The sequence below is a fragment of the Prunus persica genome, chromosome G2 (assembly GCF_000346465.2).
Source record: "Prunus persica cultivar Lovell chromosome G2, Prunus_persica_NCBIv2, whole genome shotgun sequence".
In the NCBI taxonomy this organism is placed as follows: Eukaryota; Viridiplantae; Streptophyta; class Magnoliopsida; order Rosales; family Rosaceae; genus Prunus; species Prunus persica.
Window position 1 is genome coordinate 17,769,521 of NC_034010.1, and position 14,669 is coordinate 17,784,189.

The 14,669-nt window shown below is 36.2% G+C and overlaps 4 protein-coding genes across 5 annotated transcripts; 2 read left to right on the forward strand and 2 right to left on the reverse strand.

The window, feature by feature from the left end:
- Nucleotides 946-4,837, forward strand: LOC18786113 (cytochrome P450 714C2). The gene is made up of 5 exons (XM_007219226.2): nt 946-1,741; nt 2,034-2,260; nt 2,579-2,820; nt 3,020-3,368; nt 3,532-4,837. Exons 1-5 carry the CDS (start codon nt 1,414-1,416, stop codon nt 3,955-3,957), a joined length of 1,572 nt encoding a protein of 523 aa, XP_007219288.1. The 5' UTR covers nt 946-1,413; the 3' UTR covers nt 3,958-4,837.
- LOC18785837 (cytochrome c oxidase-assembly factor COX23, mitochondrial) lies at nt 4,740-7,390 on the reverse strand. Its single transcript, XM_007218599.2, has 3 exons — nt 7,241-7,390; nt 5,498-5,574; nt 4,740-5,083 (listed from the first exon to the last, which is right to left on the reverse strand). Exons 1-3 carry the CDS (start codon nt 7,329-7,331, stop codon nt 5,036-5,038), a joined length of 216 nt encoding a protein of 71 aa, XP_007218661.1. The 5' UTR covers nt 7,332-7,390; the 3' UTR covers nt 4,740-5,035.
- LOC18785229 (agamous-like MADS-box protein AGL62) lies at nt 7,899-8,983 on the reverse strand. The gene has a single exon (XM_007219716.2). It carries the CDS (start codon nt 8,836-8,838, stop codon nt 8,146-8,148), a length of 693 nt encoding a protein of 230 aa, XP_007219778.1. The 5' UTR covers nt 8,839-8,983; the 3' UTR covers nt 7,899-8,145.
- On the forward strand, nt 11,369-14,567 carry LOC18786327 (rac-like GTP-binding protein ARAC4). 2 transcript variants are annotated; one of them, XM_020556413.1, is made up of 7 exons: nt 11,369-11,919; nt 12,022-12,109; nt 12,968-13,077; nt 13,211-13,277; nt 13,480-13,544; nt 14,033-14,098; nt 14,220-14,567. In XM_020556413.1, the coding sequence occupies exons 1-7, from the start codon at nt 11,767-11,769 to the stop codon at nt 14,316-14,318; spliced, it is 648 nt and encodes a 215-aa protein (XP_020412002.1). In that variant the 5' UTR covers nt 11,369-11,766; the 3' UTR covers nt 14,319-14,567. The 2 variants fall into 2 exon arrangements, with proteins under 2 accessions (XP_020412002.1, XP_007218384.1); XM_007218322.2 differs by having other exon boundaries at nt 11,379-11,919; nt 13,214-13,277.

The following is a 14,669-nucleotide window of genomic DNA, read 5'->3' on the forward strand; positions in this document are numbered from 1 at the left end:
CTGGAGATGTTTCTGTTGTATATGTATGAATGTATCACTTTTATTTCATCTCCAAAAATAAAAAAATAAAAAATAGTAATCGCCAATCCAGTCCAGACTGAAGAGATCTCAATTCAGTCCACTCAACAAGCCTCTCCATGGCTAAATCTGATTAAAGCTCTGCCAATCTCAACATTGGTATCGATTTCCAACTTCTCCCTATCAGTTGAAGGTGCTGGCGTGCAATTTCAGCACAGGTATATCCAGTCCAGCCTAAGTCACAGACAACAATCCAAGCAGGACTTGGCAGTTCTTTTTTCTTTTTTTTCAAATTATGTAATAGACAGTTCTCTTTTAACTAGTTTGATTTATTTTCAACATTCATTTTTTGCTAGACTTACTAGTTTTATTGTGGGAAATTGTAAAATCCTCACCCGTTTGAGGCAAGAAAAGAACTTACTTGTGAGATATTCCTCACCCAAATTCACAATCCCTTGATCAAAGTCAATAGATTGGGGCGCAAGTTATTACATTTCATAGTCTGTTAGGATTTTTAACTGTTAACAGTGACACGCTTGCACACAAAAAAAGTTAACTTGTTGACCATCAATGATTTTCGGGTCAATGAGTAACTTTATCCTACACCACAGTAACTACATTAAAACGCATAAACAATATCCACCATCCAGTCCAATCCGCTTCTACGGGTATCATTAGCATAGCTCCAAGTTTTGACTTGGGAGTTTAGTGTTCGTGACGATGAAGCAGGAGACAAAGGGAAGTGGGGCCACAAATAATGTGGGAAAGCTTTGAATATTTGGGTGCTACCAGCCATTCTTTATGGCTCTTTCTTTTGGCTTTTGACTACACGGTGGGACAAGACCTAGTAGTGGAGCTGGTGTGTATGAACACCACTTGAGGTGCGGTGTGCACCTAGAGCAATAAAAGTGAGAGAGAGGGCATCAATTTGGTAGTCGGCATTGTGCCTCACCATTTGGAGGTGCCGTGTGTGTGCTGAGAACTGCTGCTCTTTTTGTTGTCGCACCAGAGAGAGGAGAGACAGAGAGGATTTTCTTGTAATTTCTCTTGTTTGGTTCTTTCTATTTGTGAGCAAGAATCTCAGATTTTGTCTTGGCTCTATTGTACTTGGGATTTGGGCTGTGAGAGTTAAACTCTTTCATTCCTAGAATAGGTTAGAGGGTTAATCCTCTTTGGTTGTCATTCCTATTGTCTTTTGCTTATTTGCAGTGATGTATGCTTAAGAGTTGACATGGTCCATGGAACCATAAGAAACAAAAGACCGACTTTGATGCTACACTCCAATGATTTCGCAAAAAATTCAATAATAGTCACATAGTTGTGAGTTTTTGCTATAAATTGGATACTAAAAAAGAATAGACAGAAAGCAAAAGAAGCAGAGGAATTAGTATAAAAATGGAAGCTGAGGCAGCAGCAGCAAAGGTCATAGTGTCAGTATTGTTGGGTGGGTTTTTGGTCTTGTTTTTATACCTCTGTGAACTTGTGTTATTGAGGCCTAGAGGGCTAAGATCAAAGCTTGGGAAGCAAGGAATTAGAGGGCCTCCTCCTTCGTTTCTCTTAGGGAACCTCTCTGCAATAAAGAGGCTGCAAAGCAAGGGCCATTCAACAGCAACAAAGACTGCTGATCCAACAAAACTCCATCATGATGGTGATGTAGCTTCTATTGATCATGAATGGCATTCAAAAATCTTCCCCTACATAGAGCAGTGGCGAAATGAATATGGTAGGTTCACTCTCTTGCACATATAACATAATTAGTTGGATTGCTCAGGGCTAGGTGTGGTTCGGTTTGATTTGTCTCTCAAACCACTCACCGAATTAGTGTAACGTCACAATTCCGATTAGTTTGATTCATGCTCAAAATAATAGAATAACCAAACCAAACCAATCCATTCAATTACATGTATGCGTCATTCATATCCTTCGTATTAAAAACAAATTCAATTTGAGCTCCCAATTTCCTTTTCTTTTTGGGGAGGGGTCAAACATATTGATTTATTAGGTATTGGTTGCAGGGCAAATATTTATGTATGCAAGTGCACACCTACAACAATTATGCATCACAGATGTAGAGGTGGTGAAGGAAATTGGTCTATGCAAGTCTCTAAACTTAGGGAAGGCTTCTTTAACTTCGAAGGTTGTTGGGCCACTATTGGGCAAAGGCCTTTTATCATCGAATGGCGTAATTTGGGCCCATCAAAGGGGAATTATTGCTCCCGAGCTATATCTTGATAAGGTTAAGGTATGTTTTGTTCTTCATTAGGTAAATTCTTCTTTGAAAGTGCACTATATATTGATGGTCTAACGACATAATATCTTAGACAGATTGTGCATTAACCTGTTTTGAAAATAATTCCAATGAGCTAAATTTGTTGATAGTGCGAATCCCAAGTCCAGAAATTAAAACTTTGTGTAACAGCTTAAATGATTTTAGACATCTCCACTCTTAACTAATTGGTTTTGGTTTGGATGCTCACGTTCTAATAAAATACAGCATTAAGACACTAACTCTTTATGCTTGCAATTCAGTTATAAATCATTTGTTCAACTCTTTTCTAAGGGCATGGTGGACCTAATAGTGGACTCCACAACCTCAATGCTAAGAAGTTGGGAAGATGAAATCGACAGCAAGGGAGGAATTGCAGAAATTAAAGTTGATAAGTATTTGAGAAACTTAGCTGCAGATATAATTTCAAGAGCTTGTTTTAATAACAGATATGATCAAGTCGAAGATATCTTCAATAAACTTAGGGCTCTGCAAAAAGTTTTGACAAAGGGAATCATGTCGCTTCCGGGTTTGAGGTGTGATATTACAAAAAGATCTTCAAGGCATTTTATTTCTAAGATTTTGGATGCCAATTAGTGTAACAGTATAATTTTTTGCTCATAAGTGGTTTCACTTCAAATTATTTCTGTCAAATAAATTGATATCTAAAATTTGTAGCCTTAGCATACAAACATACATCTGATATGAATGTCTGCTCTTGCACCATGGTGACAGATTGCTGCCTACAAAAGACAATAGAGAAACATGGAGATTAGAGAAGGAAGCTGAGTCAATGATATTAAAGCTGGTAAAACAACGTATTGAAGCTTCAGGTGAGGAAGATTTATTCCAAATGCTTCTTGCTGGTGCTGGGGATTCCAAAGGCCTATCGCAGAAGAAATTCATTGTCGATAACTGCAAGACTATATTCTTTGCTGGCCATGAGACCACTGCCATTGCAGCATCATGGAGCTTGATGTTACTAGCTGCACATCCATATTGGCAAGCTCGTGCTCGTGCTGAGGTGCTCGAAATCTGCGGGGATAATCCTCTAGACGGAGATATGCTTCGAAACATGAAAGTGGTATGTCACATAAGAAATTATCGCTTATAAAGATAAATTTGTATACTAATTAAGACAAAATGCATAGCATAAACAAATGAAGAATTGATCAAATGGCCTCAAATTAATGCTATAAATTTTATGGACACAAGGAATTTGATTGCCACCTTACAATTATCTGCAGCTCAAAATGGTGATTCAGGAGGTGTTGCGTCTTTACCCGCCTGCATTCTTTGTAACTAGAGAGGCCTTTGAAACTGTCACACTCAAGAACATTGTGATTCCAAAGGGTGTGATCCTTCAAATACCAATCCCCTTTTTACAGCACAACCCTGACATATGGGGGCCGGATGCGCATGAGTTCAACCCGGAAAGATTTGCCAATGGAACTTTTCAGGCTTGTCGGTCTCCGCAGGCTTACATGCCATTCGGAACAGGTCCTCGTATCTGTGTTGGCCAACATTTAGTTATGACGGAACTTAAGGTGCTTCTTGCTTCAGTTCTATCAAAGTTCTGCTTCTCCCTCTCACCAGCGTACCAGCACGCCCCTCTTTTTAGTTTGGTTACTGAACCTGGGCATGGTGTTATTCTCCATGTCAGGAAAGTGTAATGTTGTGAAGTTTCAGAAGCTCTGGGGCTCCTATGTTAAATTTGTTCTGTATCTGCAAATAATGTTTCATAGAATTGCAGGAAACAATATGCTGCTAAATATGTAATCTATGTCAGTGATCTATCCCAGCATGTTTTGTAAAATATTTTCCATCATTAAAGTTAGATGCAGAGGGACAGATTTCAACATAACAAAACAAGAAGAGAAAAGGAAAGAACATTCTTCAATTTATGCTTTTTCATGACTAGGTCATTGATCTATCCATGCTTTTTTTTTTCTTTTCTGGGTAGATGAACTAAGTATTCCCAAAATATTTTCCATGGTTAAAGAGGCAAAGGAACAGATTTCTACGAAACAAAAGAAGAAAAAGAGGGGAAGATGTCTCTCCCATAATTATTAAGGTTTGTATGAATCACTCAAATATATCTGGATGACTCAAATATCCAGCAACATGACATGTATCTAGCAAGACAACATTACCCTATATATAGCTGTGTGTATATATAGAAAAAATTTTCTCGCCAGCCTGCTAAAATGCCTTATGTTACCATACTGTGAATATAAACCATTGATTAGCTCGATTATCGCCAAATGTGTGTGTCCAGATTTACAGTATGGCAGCATAACTATGACAGGAGAACATGCTCCATATACACAGGTCAGCTACTCAAAATAACGTAGATTGAGTAGGTGAAAGAATATACATGCAAATTCTCCAATCAGATTAGATTTGGCTCAAATGTTCAGGCTGTTTTTCATTTCTTTTCTTGTAAATTTGCAATGAAGATGAGATCCTGGAAAATATATAAATGCTACACAACATATCATCAACATTTCAGACTTGGAATGGAAACAAAGTCTAACATTGTTTGCAGACAATCCAAAACAGTGATCATTCTTTCACTGATGGCACAATATGCGAAGAAAATTCTGAACTTCTCTGGCATAAACAATTGAGCCAGTTCTATCATTTGTTTCGGTATCAAGTATAGCACTCTATAAATCTAACGCCAGCCCTGATGAGTGCAAAACTAACTTTTGCGCCTTATGATGCGAGGGGAAGATCCCAAAAGCAATTTCAAGAGAAAAGGGACCTAGTCTTGTTGCGCTCCAATCGAGCTTCCCTCTGTTGATACAAAATGTAAACCATATAAGTAAACAAGCAGTGTACAGGAGGACAAATGCAAACAGATGATGTCTTACATCCTCTGACTATTGGTGAAGTATGTAGGTAAACCATGGAAAATGAGATGTCACTGAAAGACTTTGTATTCCATCCATGCAACAAACAATAATTATACAGCTGTAATTTTTCCACTACCCCTGGGACTTCATTGTGTAAGCAGATGAAGGTTAAGTTGCACACAACTCTTGAAACTATACAAGTAACCAATTAATATATTTCTTATTGGGAAGGACCTCACAGGGATAATGGAAACCACCAATATATTAAAAGTTCATGCGTTCAAATGGGATGTCCAGTCTTTCGTTACTATCAATAACAAATACAGAGCAATTAAGTGATAGAAAGCACCAATACCTCCTTTTTCTTGCATTCTTTGTAAATATCAAAATGTTCTTGACATTTACTCTTGTCCGAATTATATTCTTCTAGACCTGAAAAAGTTCACAAAAGGAATCAACATTTGGCAAAATTTTACTGGAGATTTAACTTTTAGGAATGAGTACCTAAGAAGTAAATTCATGAAACAATACAATTATCAAACTTGTTCCAGTCCTCAATAGTATCTTTCCAGAACATTTTCTATCAAACAATATGTGCACATATGTGCGTGCAAAGAACAACTAAGAACTAAAAACTATAGCTCTCTTCATCATTATCTGATATTAAAATAGGAACTTGTTATATTTATATGCAACGTATACCCTTCAGTATTGCCATCGGATAATAGAGCTAGAAATCACATACTCATGTCCAATTTATGATCACACTCTAGCAAAATACAAGGAAAAATCAAAAGTAACCAAGAAAAAGAAATCCATTACATGGCAGTCAAGAATTTCATAGACCAGAGAGGATGGATAACTTAAAGAGGTTAAAAATGTAAATAACATGGGCAGTAGGGGAAGCTTAAAGAGGAAAAGTGTCTTAATCCAAAAGTATTTAATCAGTTGTGGTGTTCAACAAAAGATGATTAAGCAGTTAATCGATGTCTATACCATGTGGATGACAAATTCTGTTGTAAATATGTTATTAAGTTGGTCTTAGAAATGCCTGGCCAAAAAAGAGTTGTTCCTAGAATGCTAAATCACCAAAAGATAAAGTTGTGAGATGTGGTGCTCGTTATATTGTGATGAATCCTATTTGAGGCTTCCATGGAAAAAAAAGAGGTACTAGGGAAACAAAGGCTTTGTGTTTGAGACGTTGTTTCAGTTGGTATGATGAACAAACTTAATAATAGCTCTTATTTTCAGCTACTAGGTAGCCCACGAAAACCAGCTAAGTAGTTGTCTGCTGCATATCAGCTAAGGTTCCACTAACAACCCAGGCAAGCAACACCAAATACAAGTCAAAGAAACTAATGCTAATGCTAAGGTGATTTTCCAAGCCTAATGCTTCGGTACTAGACCGCTACCTGATTGCCTGGACACGTTAAAGAAACTACAACATTGGTAATCAAGTAAAATGAAGGCACTAAGGAACCTGTCAACTAAAAAAGCGGTTAAAGCACGACTTTGAAAACTGGGGTAGGCTTTATGGAACATCCTCAATGGTTTCTTTCCGAAACTAATCATGGGTATCATTGTGCTTTCGAGTTGATTAAGTCTCTATAGTTCTAAGAGCAATGACACAGCCACCTCTTTATCAGCAACGCTATCCAATTCCACCAAAAGTAACCTCTAAACTCCACACTGTAGCTTTAATTATGTGATTGCAAACTAAAACCAGATTACCACCACAAACAAAACCAACACAAAAAAATATATATGAACTTTTGAAACAAACACTACAAAACTTAAAAAACCCAACTCACAAAGCCGATACCAAATACAAAGTAAAGCCTCAAAACTCAAAATTAAGCATAAATTCACAAAATTAGAGCCTCAAATCAGTGCCAATTAATTTTTTTTATTAAAAAAATCTTAAAAGCGAAGATATCCAATGGTTCTTGGGGACTCATCAAGAAAATTATCAAAAAAGTTAAATGTGAGAGTAAGTCGATGCTTTTCCAATTGGATAAAAGGGCTAAGATGGAGTTATTGAGTAATTATAAAAGCAAAAGAAGAAGAAGAAATGAATTTAGGGTTGTAAGGAGCTTACATTTTAGAGACGCAGTGTACTGAGGATAACATTGAGAATCAGAGATTCTGGCAGCGCTTGGATACGGCGGTGTTGATACTTTCGATGCCATTGCTTGCTTCTCCTACTCTCTCTCTCTCTCTCTCTCCCGGTCTCTTTGAAAATAAGATTAATTGCAGTTTACCCCTCTTATAGTTCAATTTGCGTCAGTCAAGCCCTTCATATTTTATATTATTTCAGTATGAACCTTTTGTTCAAACTAATCCGCCCAACATAATAAGTGGAAATTACTTAAACAAGTCTCAACTTTATTTTGTAGGAGACTTTATTGGGAGATAAAATTCAAACGATATTTTGTAGTGGTTCATTTTATCTTGCTTATCAAACGATATTGGGAGAGAAGAAATTCAAATTTGAGTACCTTTGAATGCAAAGTTAAGCAATCTCACAATTCGATAAAAAATAGAAAAAGAAAAAAAGTGATCTCACAAAGATTTAAAATTTTCATTTCCTATCAATTAATTTTGAGTTAAATGTGCATTCGAACTCATCAGTTGGCATGGAAAACAAGTTAGGGTTATTAATGATATGGGCCATAATTTTGATCGGACAGGTTGGCCATGGCCACCACAATCATGAATGTATTGTCAATTTTAAACAAATTAGGGCCCATGCAGTGCAGGTAAATGGAAATATACAAAGAAACTTGTTTTCGATTACATTTTTGTTTCATTTTTGCACGAGTTACCATGGCCAAATGCTCTAAGAAAAATGTATCCTACAATTTGTATTGGTCTAGCACAAGACATTGCCACATCACAAGAACGTACCCAACCATTTTATTGCATAAGCATAACACATGATCAGCAAAAAAAATTAAAATAAAAATACAATTACAAATACAAAACACTTGAAGGCTCTCTAAACTAAACCCCAAAACCGGGATATCCACCACCAAATTGTCCACCCTGAGCACCAAAACCATTTGTCATCATCGGCATGTGACAAAGCCGATGAACTGCCGGTACGGGCGGCAGCGCCCTCGGTGTCAATGTCCCATTCAGAATTCTCACCTCATGAAGCCTAGCAGCCACCTTCTTCCTCACATCCTCCAATGACATCAAGTAATGCTCAACTTCCTGCACATCTAACGCATCCAAATCAACACTCTCATCCTCCCACCAAAACCTCTCACCACACCCACCCACCACCTTCTTCATCCTCACCTCCTCTTTCACCTCCACAACCCTCCTCTTCTGCTCCTCCAACTCTTTAATTGCCTCCATGTACTCCTTGTTAAACTCCGCCATGGGCACTCTATTAGGGTTTTGGTCTCCTGCTGTGTCATCAAATACCGCAGGAGGAGCAACCCCACTACGGTAGCAGTCTAGCACTGTCTCCACATTCGGGTGCCCGTAGCAGAACACTTTGCCCGCGGTGGAGAAAACAATGACTCCCACCTCAGCGCCGCACAAAACGCTCAGCTCCGCCGCCTTTTTGAATATTCCAGAACGGCGCTTGGAGAAGGTGACTTGCTTGTTGTTGAGATTCTCGAGCTTCTTGATCTCGATTCTCTTGCGGCCTTGGGTCCTCTTGGGAAGTTTTCTCAAGATAACCATGGTGACAATATATGAAGATCCAAGATCAAAGAGAAAGGTTAAAAATAACTTTTAAGTTCATTTTGGAGAGTTTCTTTGTGTGTGTATATATATTATAATTTTGTTTGACTTTGCAGCTAATAAATTTCTCTTCTTTTTTTTCTTTTTTTTTTTGGGGGGGAATTAAGTCCTAAAATTTTGTAATTTATATAAGATTGATGATGAGGATGATCTTTTCATGACGATCAGTCTACGTGCATGTGTGATCTTAATTTGTGAAATTATATACCAAAAAATCAGCATAAAAGATGCTTATATTCTACCAAAAGGAAAATTAATTTGAATTTGAATTATGGAACTAGTTGTATTTAATTAATTTCTACCTTGTAATTAACCAAAATTTCTTTCGATTATTATTAGGGCATATTAATTTTAGTTTTGAGTGTATATAGGTAACTTAACTTTCAAGCGCTTGTATTAATATTTTGTTTTTCCGTTACGTATCTTAATATGTTTGACAAGAAAAAAAAAACCAAAATTAAAACAATTAAAAGATTGTGGTTCCCAAAAATAATATATGAATAAAAGATTGTGAATCTGTGTAATAATGAGACAATGAGCAATAATAAGCCTAGAAGATTACGGCCTAATTCCCACAATAGAATATTAATTATTCTAATTGATCTTTTTCTTTCAAAAAAGATTCTAGTTTATCATTTTATGTTTGCTAAACAAACACACCAACAGAACAATGAGAATAACAAGAATTGAAGGAAAAAAAAGTGAAGATTAGTGATAGTACGTAGGTTATTCTTTGGTCTTTTATTTGTAGGGTATACCTATCTTATCTAAAAAAGAACTGCAAAAATTGGTCTAAAATTAGAAAACAGGCTTTACTGCTGAGGAGAATTTTTTTTTTTTTTTTGCAAAAGAGGGCCCAAGACGAAGGCTTTTTACCCATGTTTCCTTTGGGCCAAACAATCAGGAGACTTGATCTACAAGATTATAATCTTTGTTGCCCAAATTTGAAGTTAATTTGAATTTTGAAGTTCAATTCCATCTAATAATTTCTCCAAGACAAGATGAAGTGTAATGAATTAATTCTCCCTTTCATAAACAAAACAATCCCATCATTTTTATACAAAAAAAAGCTAAATAACAATTATTTTTAATCCGACAATCCGCCTTACCCTCTCTTCTTCTTCTCTTTTTTTTGTTTTGAGACGCTCTCTCATCTCTTATTATCCATTCTCATATTTGTCTCTCTAAAGGAAAAGAAAAACTATTTGGTATGAGCTCATGGATACAACTTGTCCTTACAAAACCAATATGAAAGAAATAGTGTCTAGAGATCATATACCATTTCGAGACACTTAACCTAACGCTAGACTTAAAAATCTTCACAATTCATTCTCATGTTCGGCAGGATAGATTGAAAAAAGAGGGACTAAAAAGAGTAAAGAAATCACCAATGGGGTGTTAGTTGAATTAGCATAAGTTTTTGATGTGCTCCCAAGTGATCTTGAGTTCAAACTCCCATGATACCCATGTGTATGAATTTTCCTCCTTCTCTTTTCTAATTTTGGCACACACAAAAAGAGTTCATAAATAAATCTTACAAATATAACTTTAATTAATTAAAAATCTAAAAAGACAGATGTATATATAATGATGGTAGCAGAGTCTTTAATTGCTCTTATTTCAAGTTCTTCTGTCTTCTTCCTCTTTCCAGACAGATATAGCGGTACGGTGCAAATATGGGGCCATTCTTGGAATGGACGCAACCACAAGTTCAAATGGATTGGGACCTTTGGCAGTGTATATAAATAATAAATTCTTTGAAGGGGAACTAAAATCATGCCGTGATTTATCAATTACTCACCGAAGTTGACTAGCTCAGAAGAAAAGTGGGGAATTTCATTGCCACCTCTCAATCTAATGAAGACATTTTTTATTTTTTGGTAATATAAAAGCTCTAACACGAAATGACTATTGAAGCTAAATCAATAACATTATTTTTACCTTATTTATTACGTGATTCATTTGTATTAGAGAGGTGATCAACAATGTGATAAGTAAATATAGTATAAATAACTGTCCTCTTTATGTTTTGAGCACACTACCCAGATTCGAACTTAAATCATCATCTAATATTATCAATAGAATGCAGACATGGGCTTAGCTAAGTAGTTGGCTAGAACGAATGTGCTCGCTGCTCTGCACCCGAATTCGAATCTCTCTCCTTATAGTTTAGATTAGTTTAAATTAGAATATCGCTTGTATAAAAAAAATAAAATTGTTATCAATGGCATAATAACTACTCATGGTTTTGGGGAATATGCTTGAATATGTTGAAAAAAAACTTTTGTACCTAGTTTTAGTGAAACCAAAACAAAACAAAACAAAACAAAACAAAAGGCACTATCTTACGAGACGAGCTAGAATCAGTAGTATCTTATGAAATCCCAAATGTCCATTTGACCATAGGCCAATTGCGTCATTAACCCCATCTTCGTTGCGTCATTAACCCCCTAGTAAATTGTTAAAGCAGTAGTAGCCAAGCAGAAGGCAAATAAATACCCACATGCACTCTAGAGTCTAAAAGTCGTTATTTGATTGTGTCACCATTTCTGGTTTTTTTTTTTTTTCTTAAATTTTTTGATTGTGTTAACATTTTCGTATTTGATTATGACTACGATTCATTTCCATTGTGGGTTAGCCTTTCCTTTACCTCCTTTTGCCTCCATGACAGCTCAAATTAAAGTGATCTCAATAATCACCTTCTTTTCCCTTCCCCTCAAAAAGCTTCAACAAATTTTGTACAACCACCATCACATAATGAGAGAGAAACACTGAGACAATTGGGTTCCAGGAAAAACATCAAGAGAGAGAGAGAGAGAGAGGTTTTAATTGCTTCATTACTTGTGTGTACATGTGTAGCCAAGCCATATGGCTAATGCTAATACTAGAACAACAACAGGAGCAGCAGCAGCAGCAGCAGCAGCATCAACTTCAAAGTTCATCAAATGTGTGACAGTTGGAGATGGAGCTGTTGGGAAGACATGCCTTCTCATCTCTTACACCAGCAACACTTTCCCTACTGTATAAACTTTCTTTCCTTTCTGTCAATGGTTCATTGGGTTTTAGTTCCTTATGATTTTTCTTTCTGGGTTCATTTTTGTTTCTGAACTTCTTAATTGGCAGGATTATGTTCCAACTGTTTTTGACAACTTCAGTGCCAATGTCTTGGTTGATGGGCAAACTGTAAATCTGGGTCTTTGGGATACTGCTGGTACTCTCTCTCTCTCTCTCTCTCTCTCTCTCTCTCTCTCTCTCTCTCTCTCATGTATAATTCACATGCTCAATTGGAATTTTGATCCTTGGTTGCTAGCGTGTACTTCAGATTTCTGTCAATTTAGTTATGTTTGACATGTAAGTGGAGATCAATTGTTTACCACAACAAAGAAAAACATAAAAATGGTATTTTTGTTTGATTTTATCATCACCAAAAGTTATCTGATAATTTGTTTTGATTTATTTCTCAAGTTAAATTGGCTTAAGTCTGCATCTTTGAACCTCGTGTCAATAGAAAGAACAAACCATCCAAAACCTTCCATAGAAAGAACCATTTATCCTTAGCAATGAAACAAAGCAGAAAGCCTTCTTGATAATATCAATAAGTGACACATGAATGTTATATTTTCAAGATAAAAAGGAAAAATTTCTAGAAAATTGAACTGTAAAGCTGGTTTTAGAAAGAAAAAAAAAAAGAAATATTAAAGATATGATTAATTACCAAAGCAGTAATATATATATATCAGTCATATTCACATCTTATATTATAAGCACTTTCTCATTGATGTTTCAAACATGTCAAGTTTTTGGTAATGTGAAAAAAGGTGGTGTGAGCACTACTGCATGAGATCCTAAAAGGGCCCTGCTAGATGCAGCGATCATTATACTTCAGGTGCTATAAGGAAAGCAAAGTGCAATTTCTTCCATCAACTTAAGAAGAAAAAAGAAAAAGCAGGAAATAATGCATTTGAATGACAGCTACATGTGACAGCAAAAAACCAGTCTCAATAAAAGTTTTCTCCTGCCTTTGAAAACCATTTTCTTTTTTTACAATCTATGAAATCTTCATATGCAGGTCAAGAAGATTACAACAGGCTGAGGCCACTGAGTTACAGAGGAGCTGATGTTTTCCTTCTTGCCTTTTCCCTCATTAGTAGGCCTAGCTATGAGAACATACCAAAGAAAGTAGGTTTCTTTATCTCTCTTCTTTATCTATTAAATTCTTCTCAAAGATTCACTTTTCCTATTTGCATGTACCTAATGCATATACTAATCAGATTCTATGCCTTTCTCTTTTTCACCTCTTGTTATGTTGGAGAAGTGGGTCCCTGAGCTGAGACATTATGCTCCATCAGTGCCTATAATTCTGGTGGGGACCAAACTAGGTAATCCATTCTTTCCACTACCAAACCCAATTTTTTCGTACGTTCTGCAAATTGGATTGACAGAGGTAGCTGTATAGTGTGCAGTTTCTGCATTCTCTAAATAATTGAGTATGTTTGGTTGAGAATGATAAAAAGTGAAGCATGAAAGAAGAAGATTTCTTTTTATCTCTGTCTGAAAAATATGGTTTTTCTGGTATGGCAGATCTCAGAGAGGATAGACAGTTCCTAATGGATTACCCTGGGGCATGTACCATCTCAACACAACAGGTAGATTTTCCACTACAGCTACTTTTTGCCTTTCCACAAACATGCTTCTGTAAAAGCTGTGGCAAAATTATTGGTCCTTGTTATTGCTGTTTGGATATTAATAAGGCAGATAAACAAAAGAAAAAGAAAAAATGGCTTTGACTTACAGATCAGTAGTCTCATGTCCGAACTTCCGTAGCACCTTGACAGTAGTGTGTGTAAGAGAAAACTCTCCTCCCAATATCACTCGTATGAAAAACAAAAGAAAAAGAACAAAAGGGAATTCAAGGTTCTAGACCTCATTATAATATTATCCCAGGAAGTTCACTAATCACTGAACATGTGTTTACTTTTTAGTGGATATGATGCCCTTGCTGTCATGTTATGGTGTGTTTAATTCCTAAAGCTGAACTGGATTATGCCACAAACTTCTGGTGCTGTTTTTTTTTTTTTTTTTGGGTAATTTATTTTATTATTTATTATTCTAAAGCATTTCTTAAATATTTTAGGGTGAAGATCTGAGAAAACGAATAGGAGCTGTGGCATATATAGAGTGCAGCTCAAAGAAACAGCAGGTATGCCTCACATGTGCAAATGTGCTCATGAAAAGAAAAATGTGTTTCCAGTATGTAAAAGTCAATGCTTGGTCTTCATGAGGAACTCCATATGTTGAAAATCTTTTTGTTCAAATTGCAGAATGTGAAGACTGTTTTTGATGCAGCTATCAAGTTGGCTCTGCATCCTCCAAAGTCCAAGAAGCAAAAGAGAAATTTGAACATCTGCAGAGTTCTTTAATCTCTCTCTCTCTCTCTCCTTGACAGCTTCTTTGACACTTTTGTTCATTCTTTTCAACCCTCTTTTTCTTTCTGGGTGCTTCCTTCTCTTTTCTGGGAGAAAAGTGTGCAATATTCATTGTGTTTTTTCTTTTAACTTCATTATAATGTTATTGGGTTTGGGGTAAATCATGGTGGACCATTTCAAAAAAATAGTATGTGCTCAAACTATGTATCAAGCATGCCAAGAAGCTTTTCCTGCCTTTCAGAACTTGTGGCTCTTTTCAGTTCTGTTACACCGGACAAAATAAACATCAAAACAAAAAAAAGGCCCAAGTAACTAAACTAGTCTGAAACCCAAAAAAAAGGCCCA

Coding starts and splice junctions, on each gene's coding strand:
- LOC18785229 (XM_007219716.2), bottom strand. CDS start 8,838: ATGGTTATCTTGAGAAAACTTCCCAAGAGGACCCAAGGCCGCAAGAGA.
- LOC18785837 (XM_007218599.2), bottom strand. CDS start 7,331: ATGGCATCGAAAGTATCAACACCGCCGTATCCAAGCGCTGCCAGAATC. Junction 5,575..7,240: donor GTACACTGCGTCTCTAAAAT/GTAAGCTCCTTA, acceptor GAACTTTTTCAG/GTCTAGAAGAATATAATTCG. Junction 5,084..5,497: donor AAGAATGCAAGAAAAAGGAG/GTATTGGTGCTT, acceptor TTGTATCAACAG/AGGGAAGCTCGATTGGAGCG.
- LOC18786327 (XM_020556413.1), top strand. CDS start 11,767: ATGGCTAATGCTAATACTAGAACAACAACAGGAGCAGCAGCAGCAGCA. Junction 13,278..13,479: donor TCTGGTGGGGACCAAACTAG/GTAATCCATTCT, acceptor CTGGTATGGCAG/ATCTCAGAGAGGATAGACAG. Junction 14,099..14,219: donor GCAGCTCAAAGAAACAGCAG/GTATGCCTCACA, acceptor TTCAAATTGCAG/AATGTGAAGACTGTTTTTGA.
- LOC18786113 (XM_007219226.2), top strand. CDS start 1,414: ATGGAAGCTGAGGCAGCAGCAGCAAAGGTCATAGTGTCAGTATTGTTG. Junction 1,742..2,033: donor GCAGTGGCGAAATGAATATG/GTAGGTTCACTC, acceptor TATTGGTTGCAG/GGCAAATATTTATGTATGCA. Junction 3,369..3,531: donor TGCTTCGAAACATGAAAGTG/GTATGTCACATA, acceptor AATTATCTGCAG/CTCAAAATGGTGATTCAGGA.